The sequence below is a fragment of the Centruroides sculpturatus genome, unplaced genomic scaffold, assembly GCF_000671375.1.
Source record: "Centruroides sculpturatus isolate CEXI.00-Female unplaced genomic scaffold, Cexi_2.0 scaffold1313, whole genome shotgun sequence".
Classification (NCBI taxonomy): Eukaryota; Metazoa; Arthropoda; class Arachnida; order Scorpiones; family Buthidae; genus Centruroides; species Centruroides sculpturatus.
This window is the reverse complement of record NW_019385584.1, coordinates 179,497-199,364: the sequence shown is the minus strand read 5'-3', so window position 1 is coordinate 199,364 and position 19,868 is coordinate 179,497. Positions and strand designations below refer to the sequence as shown.

Below are 19,868 nucleotides of genomic sequence, written 5' to 3'. Positions count from 1 at the left end.
CTTTACAGATTCAGAAGATTGCAGGAACTTCTGGGAATCTTAATATTGCTTACATCGTATTTTTAATACTGTTTCTTAGATTATCTAAAAGATCAAACGGAGCTTACTCAAGTAAACATTCCTAGTACTGTATGTAATTTGATGGCTGGATGGCCGAGCTTAGTAACGATTAAGGTGGCAGTATACAGTTATAATTACAGATAACTTAATATAATTTATAATCGATAGCAATATAACTTACTACAATATACTTTAGTAAATTACATCTCTATCGGATTATAAATTATATCGTATACTCATACAGAAAGTCCACCATCATAATTGGTCTGGTTTATTTATTTACGGCCAAATGACACGTGGGCGATCTGCCGAGGGAATGCCTGCGGGAAGACTTTTATGGGAAACTGGCACCTATTTAGATATTACTAACACGAAACCCGGAAAATTGCAGCCAGCCACGTGCAGTTTTCCGGGTTTTCTTCACCTTTACCACGTGCGAACCCACGACCGGTTTTGGGTAGTTTTATCCACTTGGCCATTGGTGGCACCATCATTATTATAATAATCCTTTATAACATTATACTTTGCCGATAAAAAATGCAAATAAAAGTCTATAATTTCATAAGTGATAAAAAAGAAATTACAATATTATTATTTANCAAGGGAGCAATGTGGTCAAGGGAAATCTAGGAGCCCAGAGGTTTTACCGGGGCCCGTACTGTCTCTCCACGGGGCTGCATTATGTATTACAATTATATTAATATATGTATAAACTACGTACGATACCATATAGACTAAATATTTAAACTTTTTATATATGAATATTACGGAAAATTGTTTCCTTGATATTCAGATAAGAACAACGAAAAATTTAAATATTTACAGACATTTTTCCAAAAGTAGATTAATAACATTTAATTATAATCACAAGTTATAAATGTTGAACACATTAATTAGACTATTTAAATACAGAATTAACGATTGTAAATTTAAGTTATAAATATTTCCAATGTATACTTATGGTTAAAAAACTTAGCTATTTGTTTTATTATTCAATTTTAAACGTTTTTAAATTTAATCGAATTCAATATTAAAAATACCTTGACTAACGGCAGTATTAGTGATGTCGTGATCAACAAATAAACCCCATAACATTGTCATCAGCGTGCATCTGGATTCAACTTGAGATTTCCTCGTATATAGAGAATTACTAATCAATCTTGCGCTTGGCAAATCTTTACCACTTCGGCTCTTCCTCGGTGCCGAGATTTCTAGTGAATATTAATATTAAAAAGAGGGAAAATAAATAAAATAAGGAATCGCAATAGTCAAATGAACGGAAAGATCTGCAGGTGTATCTTTTTTCTTATTTAACAGGCTTACTTTTTCACTTTACACTGTTTCACTTTATAAATACACCAATATAATAAATTTATAAATACAGTATACAGTATATCCTGCATACATAAATCTAGTTTCAATGTAATAAAAAAAAATTATTTAACTTATACGTCTAAGCGATTTATTTTTGAAAAACATTTAAAAAATATGTCTACTCTATGCACATGAAAAACTAGCTTAAAATCGTCACGACACTTTTTACGTCACGAAAAAGAAAAAAAAAATATAAACTATTTATGGATTCGGGGTGCGGCACCCCGAATCCATGAATAGTCGCGAAATTTTGAACAAGTGGACGAAGTCCCATATTAAAAATCCTAGTGTAAATTTATCAGATTAAAGTATTTATATCATTATTTTATTAAATAATATAATAATATAGTTAAATAATAAGTTCGTCATAATATTTTGTTAGTTTTAAAAATATATTTTGAGAGGAACTCGATCCATAACAAAGCGTTTACGTTACTTTTAATTACGTAATGCATTTTATTTATTTTTTTAAATAATTGTTTTACTATATTTTTTCATACTTGCAAACAAACTTTGTTTTTGTAATTTCTGATGGAATTTGAACCGCAATTTAATTTAATTTAATTTATTGTGAAATTATTTATATTTTACCCAGTGCCTTAACTATCAGGTGCAACCCGCACAGGGCCCACTTGGAAGGGGAGCCCAAAATGCATGTATTTATTTTGTTATTTTCCCAAACCTAATTAATTAAGGGGCCTAAACGCAAATTCTTGCACAGGGCACAGGAATGGCTAGTTACGACACTGCTTTTACCGAATGCGTAACAATGTTTTTCAAAACATATACTCACAATTGGATCCTCAGATCCTCGGATGAATAAGATAATCCTTACATTTTAAAAATAATTGTTTTCCCCATATTCTTATGGTATACCTGCAGAATCATTCCATATTTACTTACGAATAAATATATATACTTACCGTCGCTGTAATCGGGATCTAATAATCGAATAAATGCCGAATATGAACTACCCCAATCTGGATTTTTCAAATTATTGCATCTTCCGTCTATTTCGCGATAAGGTTGTTTACTATTACAGTAAGTTGATGTATTTTGCATACAGCCATATTTTACCCCAGAAGTTTCGTCTCTAAATAAATAAATTACATATTGCATTAGTTTATATTTTGTAAACATATTGTAATTGTTGTTATCGAGATAATTTTACTTTAATAACTAGTTTACGCGTTTAAAATTACCTTTTCTTTAGTTTCTTTTGAGCATTTTCGGCAATAACGGCACAATTGGCTATTTCTCTGGCACGCTCTGTGCTTTTCAAAAATATTTGATGAAAATGAGCGGGAGAACCGTTTTTCAATCGAATATCTAATAAAATAGCGTGAAGAGTATAAATTCAGTCAAAAAGTGTCCAATTGTTTTGTAAATTAACCTTTTTTTTATCTTCTAAAACAATAACAGAGGACGAATCTAATATAAAATAATATATTAAATAATAATTCAATATAAATTTAAATCTTATATTATTATATAAGATTTAAATTGATAATTTTAAAAACTACAGGGTTTTATGAATATCGCTAACTTTCAAACGACCTACATAAAAATTAATTGACAAATTAATTTTTTATAAAAAATAAAAATAATAATAATAATTTATTTTATCAGTCATATTTACCAGAATAAAACGATCTCAAATTCGAAAGTTCTTGATCGGTGGAACCGTATATTGCCGATCCATCCAGGTAAGAAGTTATTTGATTTAATTGTTGACGATATACTGAAATAGGAATTTAGGAATATATCTCTGTTTTATATTTTAATAAATTCGAAATGTAAATTATTTACCAGAATATGGAGTTTTTACCGGACTGGCTCTCACAAATTCCATACAGGTTACGTTATATTGGCTATAAAATTTATCGTCTTTTGGTATTTTGATAGGATAACATTCGGGATGACAAAGGCTGTTGTTACTGAGTATATCTTCGTGGCAACATGTAATTGGCAATCCACTTTTGTCTAAATTAAAGAAATAATATACATATACACTGTATGCAGCCTTGACGAGAGGTGCGGCAAGGATTCTTACAGGGGGCTCGAGAGCCTTTCTTTTTTTGTTTCTCTGCCAAGTCATATCACTGTGATATGCGGTGGTGGGAATGTGGAAAAATCCCCCAAATAAATGAATTTTCGGGTCTTATTTGGATGGGGCAAAGGGAGCAATGTGGTCAAGGGAAATCTAGGAGCCCAGAGGTTTTACCGGGGCCCGTACTGTCTCTCCACGGGGCTGCATTATGTATTACAATTATATTAATATATGTAATATCTACGTTCGCGTATATCAAATTTCAGTAATAACATATTCAGTGATATTGTAAGTTGGTATCGGGAATACGTTTGTTTCAGATAAGAACAACGAAAAATTTAAATATTTATTAATTGTACATAAATATTTTTATTTTATTTATTTATTGATAAATCTAATGTCCCGTTAGAGATAGCATACAATTTTCGATTTTAAATCTCAAAATATGTTCTAAGAAAAATTTTTTTTTTAATTAACCTTTCTTTGTTAGTTCTTCTTCCAGTTCGTATTTTTCGTTTAGCTTATCTCTTCCGTAAAAATAATCCTTTTTCNTGCTAAATTTAATTTAAGTATAATATTAATAGACAAAAATAACCCCTGCATAATTTTATTGCTTTTACAAATAAATAATTAATAGGAGTTTTTTACATTAATAATACAGTAGTTTAATCTTAAACCTTCTTCTTCTAATTACTATAATTATTTCAAACTTTCTCAATTATAAAGGTATAGAATAAGTTTAGAAGTGTTATTTGCTACCGAATATTTTATTGATATAACTCTATTTTTTACTAAAAATATAAAATATTAAAAAGGAAAAAATCACCCGTAAGAAATTAACTAAAACATTGGCTTAATATACATTAAAAGATTAAAATTAAAGAAAATTAAAAGAGCAAATTAATTATGATCGTACCAAAAGTATATTAAAAATATTTGTAGATTTAAAAAATAATGGAATATGATCTCGAAAAATTCAGAAGCGTGGAAACTTCAGACACATTTTTGGATATTTTGCATATACTGTATTTAAGTATTACAAATAGCAAAATGTAAACACGTCGACTTTCTTTAAGAAGGTGTAGCCTATACAAGAAATCATCAAATATATGCAGTATAGGCTATATAATATTAGGATTTTTAGCAAACTCGTTTTGCAACGTATAGAACGAACACGCGCACCACAAATCATGCGATACGCATCCGTTTCGAGATTATCTGGAATCGTTTGCATTATACAGGTATTCGAATACGAGAATAGAGACTCGTACTCGTACCGAACGAAACGAACCGAACATATTTAGCCACGGGAAACGGGATGGGAATCTCGTCCTAACTGTTTAGAAAAGAAGACGTAATTTTCGAAAGTCAACAGTCTATTTCTGTTAATTTCAATGTAATTCTTCCTTTATATTAACTTACAACATACATGTAGCCTATATATAATAACCAAACAAATTGTCACTCGCGAGCTCTGCCGAAAGTGTAAAATCGTTCATACGATTCTTTATTCGAGACCAGCGTATCGTTCGTTCTCGAGTTCGTTCGGTGAAGTGAAAAACGTGACCTATCGTGAGAATCGAAACACGAATTATTTATTTAATTTAAAATATATGCTCTCCACTTTCATAAGTAATACATTATACTTTTCCTTTAACAACAGAGTCGTGATGGTCATCTATTAATTGCTTTCAGGGGAAAATTTTTAAATGAAATAATGGAACTTCCGATTTGCATCGAAGTTCGTATATAATTAATCAGGGCCTCCTACCTCTAATCTTTCCATATCTGGACTTGTCTTTCATCTATCTAACTCCGTTCTCGAGATTAAGGAAAGATGGACAGACGGATGGACAGTGGGAATTTATACGTCTACAGTTTTTTCAAATTTTTTCAATAACAGATTGAAGCCGACATCTCGACATTTTGTAGTGTGAGTATGCAGGTTTCGTTTAAGAAATTCCAGTATTCGTCTAACTGAAAAATTGAATTTTTCCACTTCGACTTTCTATTTTAGGATTAAACAAATGTTACGTCATATTTGTGATCTATGAAAACATATTATGGAAACGTTCATCGAAACGGCCGAAATTTATAATTTAATAACGTTAGCGAAAGCCGATGATCATAATTTTGATAATATTGGATGCCCGTATAGGCCTAATGATAACAGTAGATATTAAAGTATTCTCCTTTTAATATATAAATAATTCCAGTTATGGAAAAAATATTGTAGTAGTATAACTTTAAAAAAATACCTTGAAAAATTACCTTGGGGTCGCACTGTTAAAATGTTTGAATACCATTGGTATAAGCAACAAGTAGTTTCACTTAGGAATCAATCCCTTTGATCATGTGGTATTTCGAAACGTCATCTTGTAGCCATCGCCCNCTTTTAGAACAATCCGTATAAGGCGCGTCCACACATTCGCGCCGGAATTCGTGTATTTTCATCATTGTCGTGTCATCAGTCTTTTAGACAAGCTAGAATATATTACATCGAGTGGCTGTGACCGTGGTTACGGCGCTCTTGGTAGCAACGACGGGTATTACCTTGGGGTCGCACTGTTAAAATGTTTGAATACCATTGGTATAAGCAACAAGTAGTTTCACTTAGGAATCAATCCCTTTGATCATGTGGTATTTCGAAACGTCATCTTGTAGCCATCGCCCTTAGCTCTCAGCAAGGGAAATGCCAGTGAGCAAACAATACCGAATGTTCACTTAAATTAGAAATTTATTTTTTCACTCGAAATATTGTTTAAANTAATGTCCCGTTAGAGATAGCATACAATTTTCGATTTTAAATCTCAAAATATGTTCTAAGAAAAATTTTTTTTTTAATTAACCTTTCTTTGTTAGTTCTTCTTCCAGTTCGTATTTTTCGTTTAGCTTATCTCTTCCGTAAAAATAATCCTTTTTCATTTGTTCTTCTTTAATATCATTTTCTTTGTTTGATAGAGCTAAGATTTAACAAATGAATCGATTATAAGTAAATCAAAACAAATTATATAAACATACAGTTTAAATATTTATTTATAATCGTATAGTTTGGCTGATTAAAATTAGAATAAAATTCCAAAAATAAATTTAAAAGTTTAATTATTTTTTATTATGTTAGATAAATTAAAAATCAATAATTTTCTCCTTACCAATTAAATTTATGTCCTTTTCCGTATGTAATAAATGATAGGTACTTTCTCTGTTATCACTGTAACTTCGTTTTGAAAATATTAACCAAGCCAAACTAAGAAGAATTCCGACAACGATGAAACTAAAATTTGATAAATTTGGTGTTAGTGAATGTAACATTAATACAAAAATATTAAAAACAAGTATGCGTGCAATAATACATTTTTGTTGTTTTCGTTTTCTTCTGTAATTTTACACTTCAGAAAGATCTTATTCAATTTTGTAATGATTTTATTGTGATTTCATATAAATTTGATGATTATTTTTTTTTTTATTTAGAACTAGAATTAAGTTAAATTAAAATAAGAGGTAGAATTAAAGTGAAATAAAAATAATGAAAAATGCTAACTAAATCTGAACTATGTAAAAAAAAATTGCGTCAAGTAAAAGCTTATGACAATTTAGACGACTGTCAAAATTCTTAGGAGTTTTTCTTTGGTAAAGATAAGCGTTATATATTGTTGATATATACAGTATATTAAGATTTTTATATATTAAGATATTGTTGTCTACAAATCGTTTCTAAGCTTGGCGCTTAGAAGCGATTTGTAGACAACAATAATACAGGTAAAAATCTTGTGGGTACCGTTTCTGAGCGCCAAGTTTATCTTTACCTTAGAAAAACTCCTAAGAAAAATTTTGACAGTCGTCTAAATTGGCATAAGTTTTACTTGACGCAATTTACTTTACATCTCGGGTGCTTTTGTTCGGATAATAATTAAAAATATGAAATTAAAAAAAAATAAAATATCATAACACATTGGCGCCACACCGTTTTAAATGTTGCCGGAAAAGTTAAACAACTAGTTGCTGGATTTTTTACGAACAACAATTGCTCGTAACAGAGTTAACCTACGAACAATTAGCGTCTGTGTTCTTTTGTTGTAAGTAATAGTGTATTGTTTTGTTTTGTACAATAAAACTTTGCACCGCGTAACCGTAGCATGGTTCCTGGTCGAAAAAATCGGAAGTATGCAAATTGCGAGTGCCAATTTCCTCGATTTTCGGCTTTTAAACAGTCGTACGTCAGAAGTTCGACAGCGAATTCGAATTACAGACGTATTCCTAAAAGGTTTAGTCGCAAACAGTTAAGAGAAATCAAGAAGCGAACGAACTTCCCAGAAAGACCTGTGTCTTCATTTTTGTTATACTTCCGCGATCACCAGGGCGCTCTGAGATCGGAAAAGAAATGGAAAATAACAAAAGTTGCCAAAATTTTGGGGAAAAAGTGGAGAAATTTAGACGAAGATACAAAAAATCGTTACGTAAGTATGGCCGAAAAAGACTGAACTAGATATCGGAAGGAGAAAAATGCTCTTCATCCTTTGGCGTCAAGTCCTACGAAATTGCTCAAATACGAATCGAGGCCATATTTGCCGAAGAAAAATGTACCCGCTTTCATGTTCTTTTATAAAAATACGTATCGGTACGAGAGAGAGAAAAATCTTACGTTGAAAGTTTGGCAAGTAGCTAAGAAATTAGGAAGAAAATGGAAGGGTATGGAGAAAGAAGAGAAAGAGGAATACCTAGAGATGGCCGGCAGAGACAGAGAACGATACTATCAACAGAAGAAAGGAATGACTCATCTAGATCCAAAAATGGTTTCGTCCGGTCGTGAAATAAACTATTTCGATCCGTTTAAATTGCTGTTCAAAGACAACGAACGAGGCAAATATAAAAGTCTAAATGGGATACTCGAGTATAAATATCTGTTAACTGTGTTGTTTCTGAGAATTGTATTCGATACCAATCCATTCGCAACTCTGCAATAATTGCAAAAAACTTTCAAAATTGTCAAATCCTTTCCGAATTAATAAAATAAAGCAATTCTAGTTATTTTCTTCTCCCGCCGGCACTGAAAAGACATTTTTCGTATCTCCAGACCCGGGTTCCTTGGCCAGTCACTTACTTCGAATGTCGTGGTGGGTCGGATCCTTCTGTAACGGGTGGAATTATGCCTTGTTCGTATAGCTTTAATATGCTGTTTTTTAAAAGTATTTTATATATTTAAATTTTATACAAATACAGATTATATTGTTATTATACGTTTGCAGAGGTGAATCGTGTGCTAGGAAACGTGACGTCATTGCCGTATCGCGTAATGCCTCCACTATTCGGCGAAAAAAAACGAAGCATCCACCAGGAGAATGTTCTCGGGAAACGTCACGGAGGTCACATGACTGCAAGACGTAAAATGAGGTCATGTGACACGTTCTTGCATGGCCTAATTCGACTGGCTACTTCAGGATATTAGTAGAATGCTCTTCTTACATCTTCCTGTTCGAATGATCAGTAGAGCAGTTTGGGTCACTCATCTATTGTAATTAAATTACTCTTTTTTGGAGTTGCCATTAATCTAATCCTTGCTCGGTAGAGCATTCGTCCGAATTCTCCATAGGACTCTCACATATAGACTATATAGAGCAGTGGGCATATAATAGTCATTGAGGGAGCTTTAATGTCTCGTTGCAAAGAATCAGCTGAAGCCAATCGCTGCCATATTGGTAATCCTTAAATTCGTATCTTTGCAGTTGGAATTGGATGCTCTTCAGTGTAGTTAATATACAGTAAACCCCTGCTAATCCGCTAATATACAGTAAATCCCCAAATGATATATAAAGTGTATAGTGTACTGGTTATATGATGAATCATTTCTGTTGAAACTGAACAACTATTTCACACTATGATAATTAATAAAACTTTTAATTTACAAAAGGAACATATATTAACACTAGAACTTCACACAGTTCGTCCATGTCTGAAGAACAAAAAAAAACAAAAAAAAAACAAAAAAAGGGCGGGGGAAAAACAAGAGGGCACTCAAGAGAAAAAAACGACTAGTGTTGCACCAAAAAAAAAACAACAGATCATGAAAATGTTTAGAAAAATATTTTCCTTATTTTTCAACAATTTCGAATCTCCAATACTGTCATACGGAAATTAATTACACAAAATTCATACGTGTGGTCGAATCACTTTCAACTAAGGTAGGCTCAGCTGCATAGTTACCAGTATATAACTAATCTGACTGAACTTGTTCTTTTTAATATGATAGCAAGAACACGAACATTACCGATTTTTTTACTAACCACGATTGCATGGATTTACTTATTTGCATAAACTGTTCTTTCACAACCAGTAAAGTAGTAGAACATGAGGATTACAGTTACAATAACTGCAATAGTCATTGGAAACGTTCATATTTTGTTACAGGATAACCACCAGTTAGCCAGTGAAATATCTGCCAAGAAATAACACCCAAAGTAGTTGGAGCTTCAGTTTCTTCGTTTTATCACCGACTGTTCACGGCTTGTTTGCGAAAGGTCATCGTTTTGAGCATCTTTAAATTGTAAACAAGAGATTATTTCAAATGAGGAAAGCAGAAAAGAGAAATAATGTACGTACTTACTTTCACCATGGACGAGTATTAAATTTTGCATCTCGTTAACCGATGATAAGCCTAATAAATTTTTTGCCAATTTGAAACCGTGTCGTTGTACGTTTTTGTTTCTTAAGCACTATGAAGTGCAATTAATCGAACACTAGGCATCCTTTCATCCTTTTATTTGTTCTTTTAGTTGACTAAAAAACAAATAAAAGGATGAAAGGATGCCTAGTGTTCGATTAATTGTATTTTATAATGCTTGAGAAACAAAAAAGCCTAATAATACCAACGAATGAAATGCAAGTAAAATTAATAATTCATTCACATTTTACAACTCCGAACGAAATACCGCAAGAAAATTTTGTAAAATTATCTTGCCCTTCACCAGCATATCTTCTTTCCTTGTGACTGTTAAACTAATTATTAATTGTCAGTTCTGACCTGTATGCTATTACAAACTAGCAGGACATGTTAACTTTACACGATTGTATCCCGGATACTTTGCCTACATGTTTCTCCGTACAATCGCCTATGGCACGTTTCTTTTGAGAAACACGAGTTTGACGATGGTGTTTGGAATGTCGAGCGTGATTCCACCGACTATCCAAACACCATTGTCAAACTTTTAGGCTTACGGGAAAGCGGCGCCGAACGTCACACGTACACGTTTACACGTTTAAAACGTGCGCCTCAACCTCTCTACTATAATAGCGTACTTTACTGTACATAATATTATACATAATAATAATACAATATTGTTCAAAACGTTTTGTAGACTATTCAGAAATTTTTGAAACATCCAATCACACGTCAGTATACTAATTACAGTATTCTGATACTGTATATGATTGGTCTATTTGAATCTAACGCTAACGTTCTGGCACGTATTGCGCAGAAGCAGCCATTTTAATCTTTTTCGTATTCTAAAAAATTGTTAAAGCATGAAAATTTATAATTAGGAAAAGACTTATTTAATAAAATTAATATACACAGTATACGCATATAAAATGTTTTATATTTTAAATTAAAATACTGCATAATTAAGATTTAGGTGTTTCTTAATAATAATGTTGGCTATTATTTTCATATAAAAAAAATTATAACCGTGTTCATTTTTATAAAAACAACATAATTTAATTTAAAAAGAAGTAGACGTTAAAAATTTATACTTATTCTTAAATCAATTTGATAAATTAGACCGTTCGNTAACAGCACCTCTGGCCAGCGTGCACTGACACACGTTTGGAGCTATTGCCAGGACGCTTCGGAAAACACTAGAGCCAAATAGTTGCCGTTAATAGTTTGGCCAAAACCTTGGTATCTCATATTTGGCGCCTATCTCATAATAGGCATCTTTACCTTATATAAAAACTGTGTTCATAAATTCTAGAAAGTGTGCTGCAAATTAATGGCAGCAAAATGCATCAGAGGTGTTGGAGGTTTTTAATTTTTTTACATATTCTTTTTTGTTGATTTTAAATCTCTGTTTATAAATTTCGAACTATTAATAAGTCGTCCGGTCAAGCAAAAACAGAGGAACAAGATATTTGCATAACATATCACATGATCCCGGCATCGAAACTGATTGATTTCTTTTCTCTCTAATCGTATTGTAGGAAAGTATCTGTACGGCGAGATTTGACCGCGACAATTGTATACGAAAAAATTACGTAAATCTAAAAATATCTAAAAACAAAAAAGAAAATTACATTATAACACAGTAACTTTTAGAACAATCCGTATAAGGCGCGTCCACACATTCGCGCCGGAATTCGTGTATTTTCATCATTGTCGTGTCATCAGTCTTTTAGACGAGCTAGAATATATTACATCGAGTGGCTGTGACCGTGGTTACGGCGCTCTTGGTGGCAACGACGGGTATTATCACTTTTACAAAACGAGTTGGAATATTTTAGCTTGTTGCCTTTACACAGCAAAAATGCCATGCTCCTTTGACTAAAAGGAAAACTGCAAACATATATTCAATTTCCCTCAAACATGGCGTCTATGTAGTATATTCTAACTCCTTGCACGTTATCCACTGCCCAACAAAAATAAGTAACACCTTACTTCTATCCGAAACTTTGAAAAATAGAATTTACAATCGTCGATACCAAATAACTTTAGTCTATTAAGGGATCCGATTATTCATTCGATCCATTTTCTTTACATTCTCTTTCAAAATATTCTGCCATTTTACCGTCATCAGAAGTATTTTCCATTTATAATTTAATCATCTGTAAATTAATCTTTCATTTGTGTATGTACTGTACAATGCATAACTTCAAACCAATTTGCTACTTCCCGGACAACATACATGTCGATGGCTTTAAACGTGTGACTTGCTTTCGGTCGTATTGTTAGGATATAGTTTAATCCATTAACTTTTATAAAATATTGGCTGTAAAGCAAGAAGTCGTCGGATCGTCTAGTCCAGGGGTCAGCATTTTTTTTCACAGCGGGACAGATAACTGAGAGAATGACGAGCGGGCCGCATAACCATTTTATTATAGTATACTGAATACACAAAAATAAAGAAACCAACATATTCATTTACCAATGCACAAACACGATGGTTGTAATCACTACTCAGAAACTTCATTGCAGGTACAGTATTCACACAAAAAGCGCTCTGATATCCAAAGTCGCAAAAAGCCGCCGAATTTTTCATTTTACTGATTTTCCTAAAATTTATATCATTGTCAAATTCAAAAATCAAAACTGAACCAATTTTGGCATTTTTACTTACTATGTAGAAAAAATTAAAATAAGTGTAACTTCATCTACATTTATGATATTTTCATATAAATATAATTATATTTTAACTCATTCGTGGCACAGTGCGGCGGCAGGCCGGACGAACTGATATCGCGGGCCGTAGTTTGGTGACCTCTGGTCTAGTCCGAAGGGACAGCCTAGGGAATAGAGGAAAAGGACATACTTCAAAAAGTGTTTGGTATTAATTTATACAGAGGAAAATATTTGATAGAAAATAAGATTGTCGAGCATTTGTTCTAATAAAAAGAAAATAAAACAAGAATGAATGGAGGAAAAAACATCGAAAGACGAATAACTTTAAAAATACAAGAAAAAAATTACAGTACTTTAATCCATCCCAACACGTCCGCAGACTATAAAGGGCATCGTACGTACTGTACGTTATGAAAAAAACCTGTATACAGTATATATATAATTCAGTAAACAAAAACAATTACTTTTACCTAAGTTACTTAATAAATGTTAATGGTATAAATATAACACACAAACACGACGATTGCGTATTTACAATACAAAAAGTAACCTTTGTATTGTATCGACAACATAAAGTAGGCTATTATCGAATTGTCTTTTAATTGTCCTATTGAAATTATTACGACGATAAAATATACTAACGCCATTCGATTGTATTCTACGCGTAATTGTTTTGCTCGTGTTTAATTCGAAACTATGAATAATTTAAACAATTCGAAATAATTATCGGATCAATTTAACAACTAATTATTTTAGAAACAATTAAAAATATTTTGGTGGAGATGAAAAAAGGTCCTCAGTCAATATTTTTATATAAAGTTTTTTTTTTCGTATGGTCGACGTCGTCGGACGTTTTTATAAATAACCAGATGTCAATTAACCGCATTTATATAGCCTAGATTTTTTATCTGATGGTATGACGTCACAATCGTACGATTATATTCACGCGGTTTAATACTCTTTGGCCATTCTTAAAACGAAATAACGAAAAATGTTACCCTTATATTCTTCGGTTACGCTTTAAATTGGTTGGGAAGGATAACCCATGACGATTATAATAAGTTGATCACTTTATAGAAATCGATGGATGATTTTCGTCACCGTTCTTTACCGAATTTACGGATTTTTAGAACGATTCTCGTAATTTTTAACGACAAAACAGACGATTTAATAAATTAATCGGAAGCGGAACCGAGAATTTCGAATTAATTTCGATGGTTCCGACGTACGGAGTTAAACCGGTCGAACCGGAAGTAAGTGACTCGATGGATATTTTTTTTTTATTTTCGTCGATACGACTTGCGGATCAAATAACGGATCGAATTAAACTTCATTTATGTACGGAAGAATATTTAATTTCTAACACAGCTATAAATTAAATCGATCGTGTTTAACATCCCGGAGTGTATTAAACACCAGCGGATATCGCAGGTTAACGCATTAAATAGAAAGTCAATTCAGAACTAAAAATTGAAATTTATCTTTCAGAAGTTACTCGTGGCCTGGAGCGAAATATACATATTTACGCTTCCCTACACCGACTACACAATGAATTTCAAAATTTCTTTGTATATCACGTTTAAAGTGGTAATCCGATAGAACCCAACTTTTTCTGGATGACGATTCAGTGAACCCGACACCGATTCTTATAAAATGTCAATGGCGCAAAAAGTTTCTTACCCTAAACAAAGTGAAGTTTTAGGTAAATTTCTGAAGTTCTAGAACATGATATCTCCGGAACGGATCGTCCGATCCGAAAACAAAGTTTATTGCATATCCTCGAATCCTCGTCTATCTATCGACACCTAATTGACCCATCGACATACCGTGATCCATTTCTTCTATCGGGGCGGCGAATCTTTTTTTGCATACGTGAAATTTTCATTGGAATGTCGTTCCATCGTCCAATTACAGACGAGCGCGCGAAACTCAAACGTTTTAAACTCGAACTGTCCGATTGACATTTTTTTAAGTCCAACGGACAAAGACGTTTTGCCTTGCCGTGGATACATCTTTTTTTTTTCAAATTTCGAAAATCCTTTATAATAATTTTTTATTCAATTTGGCCGAATTCAAATGCTGAATTTATTAATTTAACGATGTTAAATTTTAATCTTTCGAAAAATTGTGTAAATATAATGTTTAACCCCTTCCACCTAAAATAAAATACGTAATCATTTCAAACTACAAATTTTAGCGTGTATTGCTGAAACTTTTAACACGCGTGGTGCGCATTTCGGGCGTTTTTGCCTGGATACGTAATTTAGTGATGTGCCGGATATCCGTATCCGTGGGGGAAAAAGAGCCGTATCCGTATTCGTATCCGTTACTTTTTAGCGGATCTTTAACGGATCTTTTATCTTAATGATTTTCATTACTTATATCAAATTTTAAAGATAGGTAGCTATAAAATACTAACAACGTCAATTCAAATAACTTTTTATTTCTTAAGATTACATATTTGGCATATTCATATTGCAAAAATTTTATCATGCAAAAATCANAAAAAAAGCAGTGAAAAAGTTCTTTACTCACAATACTAATTTTAAGGAGAATTTTTAAGGGAGAATAGTTTTATATTCTGAATTACTTTTACTTTAACGCAGTAGTTAATTCTACTGCGTTAAAATAAAAGGAATATAGGGATATCCCTTTTTAAAAGGAATATTCAGGAATATAAAACTATAGTTATTACTTACATGTATATATATAAGCAGTAACTATATTATATTCCGGAATTACTGCATGTAGGCTTATATATGTATAATGTTTGAAAAGAAAAATTCTATACATCAAAAATATGATTAAAAATGCAATTAATATAATACTGAGACATACTAAAACAGAATAACATTACTAAATTTCCTTTTTATTGATGCTATTCGCTTTTAATGATTCACCTCAACACGCAAAAGTTCAAACATCTTACTGTGATTGAGAGAATTACAAATGTCGAATTAAACAAAAAGCTGCACGGGGTTGTTCATCCTATTATCTTGTTTTAAAAAATTATCAAAAATTTCTAAAGCAAGTATGTCTTTTGCAGATTATTCAAAAACTATTATTTTCTAAATAACTATAAATATAATTCAGATTTTTTTTATCGTGAGTCTAACAAGCTTGAGTTTTGTTATCATTTTAATATTTGTAATGGAATAACAAGATTTGCCGGGTTTTTAAATAAACGTGAGGAAGAGGAACATATTTGAATTATTTTAATCAATTGCCATGCGGAGAAATTTTATATTATAATGCTTTGAATTATTGCAATATTAACTAAATTTAATTTTGTCGTATAAACAAAGATATTAATTATATTTTTTAAAATTATAAATTATTTATTTGTGAGTAAAATCATCTACAGACACGCAATAATTTGATCTATATAATATTAAATAATGGAAATAATAACTATAAACTTTTAAACCAAACTTCTTTCATAAGTGCGAATAAAGTAAACATGTTTAAATATATACTATAGCTTAGCTACGATTTATTTAACACGATAAATTTATTTAAAATGATTATTATTTGTTAATTATAAAAAATAAATAAGAAACATACATTAATGTCAAATTATAAGCCAGCTTTCTCCGTCTCGCTAAAGGTTCACGATCTCGTCTAGCAGAAGACGAAGGTAACAAACGACTATTCTCGTCCATCTAAGAAAATTTAAGAAAGTTTAAAACTCGTTAATCAGTCTTAAATACTAAAAGTCACAGTAAAAATCGCCATTTTTATAATATAATTAAAGGATTTAACTTTATCAAATGGCAGCGATCTAGGCCATCTGCGTGCAATTAGTATTCTAGAAAGGTAACCTCGGAAATATTCGCTTACATAAAATTATATTCTTCAGCCGTTTAGAATTCAATAGTAATTATTAGTTAAATTTTTCTACATTATATTTATTTAGTCTCTACGTATATACAACGTCGTTTTTTTTATTGTTATTCGTATTTTAACGTTACAGGAAGTATCATCTACAAGTCTTTTAAATATAATTTTTAAAAGAATTCTAGCTAATATTATTGTAATATCAATACATGTGGAAATGATATTTTAAAAGCTACGACATTAAAAAGTTTCGTTTAATGTTACCGAATTTATGATATTTTATCAAGGTAATTGAGGAAGACGACGTTCTGTATCTTGTGTTGGCCGAGAAAATTCGGTCGTGCGGTGTTTCCTCATTTTGCCAAAATTAAATATGGTTTAAAAATTTTCGGTTTAAAGTTTAACGATAATAATTTTCTTACCTGGTTACTGTTGTTCTCACTGTAGGAAAGAATTTCTCATCGTAGATGAAGGATCGTATGTCTTAGCCTGGGGGTCTGTCCTTCAGAGCTAGTTAAAAAAGTAAAAAAAAAAAAAAAAACTTATCGCAACCGGAAAGTCACATGATGAATTGATTAAAATGTTCGTCACCTTGTATCATTTTTCATTTACTTTTTTTTTCTATTTAAAATTAAATAAAAACGTATTAATTTATAGAGCATCTGTTTATATTAAATCTATTTAAAATAATTTATTTTATCATAATGTTAATCCCTTATAAAATTAATCAAAATCCCTTATTTCTTTCGGTTTAATATTTAAATTATTGAACTGTATCGAATAATTTTGATACTTTTCAAAATAATTTTTAGAAAAAATTTTTACCGACGTCAGCACATCAAAGATTCGATTAATTTTGAAATATTTTCGTTATTTTATTTATTTATAGAAGCGAAATGAAACAAAATTAAATGATGCGAGTGTGTTTTAATTCAATTTGTACGATTTAATAAAATTACATGAAATACTGTAACATACATTAACTAATTTTAATGCTAAATTTAATTTAAGTATAATATTAATAGACAAAAATAACCCCTGCATAATTTTATTGCTTTTACAAATAAATAATTAATAGGAGTTTTTTACATTAATAATACAGTAGTTTAATCTTAAACCTTCTTCTTCTAATTACTATAATTATTTCAAACTTTCTCAATTATAAAGGTATAGAATAAGTTTAGAAGTGTTATTTGCTACCGAATATTTTATTGATATAACTCTATTTTTTACTAAAAATATAAAATATTAAAAAGGAAAAAATCACCCGTAAGAAATTAACTAAAACATTGGCTTAATATACATTAAAAGATTAAAATTAAAGAAAATTAAAAGAGCAAATTAATTATGATCGTACCAAAAGTATATTAAAAATATTTGTAGATTTAAAAAATAATGGAATATGATCTCGAAAAATTCAGAAGCGTGGAAACTTCAGACACATTTTTGGATATTTTGCATATACTGTATTTAAGTATTACAAATAGCAAAATGTAAACACGTCGACTTTCTTTAAGAAGGTGTAGCCTATACAAGAAATCATCAAATATATGCAGTATAGGCTATATAATATTAGGATTTTTAGCAAACTCGTTTTGCAACGTATAGAACGAACACGCGCACCACAAATCATGCGATACGCATCCGTTTCGAGATTATCTGGAATCGTTTGCATTATACAGGTATTCGAATACGAGAATAGAGACTCGTACTCGTACCGAACGAAACGAACCGAACATATTTAGCCACGGGAAACGGGATGGGAATCTCGTCCTAACTGTTTAGAAAAGAAGACGTAATTTTCGAAAGTCAACAGTCTATTTCTGTTAATTTCAATGTAATTCTTCCTTTATATTAACTTACAACATACATGTAGCCTATATATAATAACCAAACAAATTGTCACTCGCGAGCTCTGCCGAAAGTGTAAAATCGTTCATACGATTCTTTATTCGAGACCAGCGTATCGCTCGTTCTCGAGTTCGTTCGGTGGAGTGAAAAACGTGACCTATCGTGAGAATCGAAACACGAATTATTTATTTAATTTAAAATATATGCTCTCCACTTTCATAAGTAATACATTATACTTTTCCTTTAACAACAGAGTCGTGATGGTCATCTATTAATTGCTTTCAGGGGAAAATTTTTTAATGAAATAATGGAACTTCCGATTTGCATCGAAGTTCGTATATAATTAATCAGGGCCTCCTACCTCTAATCTTTCCATATCTGGACTTGTCTTTCATCTATCTAACTCCGTTCTCGAGATTAAGGAAAGATGGGCAGACGGATGGACAGTGGGAATTTATATGTGTACAGTTTTTTCAAATTTTTTCAATAACAGATTGAAGCCGACATCTCGACATTTTGTAGTGTGAGTATGCAGGTTTCGTTTAAGAAATTCCAGTATTCGTCTAACTGAAAAATTGAATTTTTCCACTTCGACTTTCTATTTTAGGATTAAACAAATGTTACATCATATTTGTGATCTATGAAAACATATTATGGAAACGTTCATCGAAACGGCCGAAATTTATAATTTAATAACGTTAGCGAAAGCCGATGATCATAATTTTGATAATATTGGATGCCCGTATAGGCCTAATGATAACAGTAGATATTAAAGTATTCTCCTTTTAATATATAAATAATTCCAGTTATGGAAAAAATATTGTAGTAGTATAACTTTAAAAAAATACCTTGAAAAATTACCTTGGGGTCGCACTGTTAAAATGTTTGAATACCATTGGTATAAGCAACAAGTAGTTTCACTTAGGAATCAATCCCTTTGATCATGTGGTATTTCGAAACGTCATCTTGTAGCCATCGCCCTTAGCTCTCAGCAAGGGAAATGCCAGTGAGCAAACAATACCGAATGTTCACTTAAATTAGAAATTTATTTTTTCACTCGAAATATTGTTTAAAAAATGTAAACATAATTTTAAATAAAATTGTACTAAATTTTTGTATTTTTACGATTTATTTGATTAAATTATTAGAGAGGTTGAGGCGCACGTTTTAAACGTGTAAACGTGTACGTGTGACGTTCTGCGCCGCATTCCCGTAAGCCTAAAAGTTTGACGATGGTGTTTGGAATGTCGAGCGTAATTCCACCGACTATCCAAACACCATTATCAAACTTTTAGGCTTACGGGAAAGCGGAGCAGAACGTCACACGTACACGTTTACACGTTTAAAACGTGCGCCTCAACCTCTCTA

The 19,868-nt window shown here is 31.4% G+C and overlaps 2 protein-coding genes and 1 long non-coding RNA gene across 3 annotated transcripts in view; 2 read left to right on the top strand and 1 right to left on the bottom strand.

Annotated features, from left to right (window-relative positions):
• Positions 1-17,494, bottom strand: part of LOC111640331 (lactoperoxidase-like) — a 35,139-nt gene extending 17,645 nt beyond the window's left edge. The window contains exons 1-9 of the mRNA XM_023386343.1: positions 17,475-17,494; positions 17,241-17,270; positions 17,072-17,159; positions 16,377-16,474; positions 6,637-6,758; positions 6,334-6,447; positions 2,637-2,763; positions 2,358-2,527; positions 1,101-1,271 (exon numbers count right to left, since the gene is read on the bottom strand). Coding sequence (XP_023242111.1) covers positions 1,101-1,271; positions 2,358-2,527; positions 2,637-2,763; positions 6,334-6,447; positions 6,637-6,758; positions 16,377-16,474 — 802 coding nt within the window. The 5' untranslated portion in view covers positions 17,072-17,159; positions 17,241-17,270; positions 17,475-17,494. The remainder of the gene's footprint in view (positions 1-1,100; positions 1,272-2,357; positions 2,528-2,636; positions 2,764-6,333; positions 6,448-6,636; positions 6,759-16,376; positions 16,475-17,071; positions 17,160-17,240; positions 17,271-17,474) is intronic.
• Positions 7,474-8,846, top strand: LOC111640328 (ARS-binding factor 2, mitochondrial-like). The gene is given in 2 exon segments (XM_023386342.1): positions 7,474-8,637; positions 8,731-8,846. A coding segment is annotated over 1 exon segment (828 nt). The 5' UTR covers positions 7,474-7,620; the 3' UTR covers positions 8,449-8,637; positions 8,731-8,846.
• On the top strand, positions 8,857-10,131 carry LOC111640329. The gene is made up of 3 exons (XR_002759254.1): positions 8,857-9,663; positions 9,732-9,814; positions 9,890-10,131. It is a non-coding gene; the product is annotated as an uncharacterized LOC111640329 (long non-coding RNA).
• Positions 17,495-19,868: the final 2,374 nt, after the last annotated feature.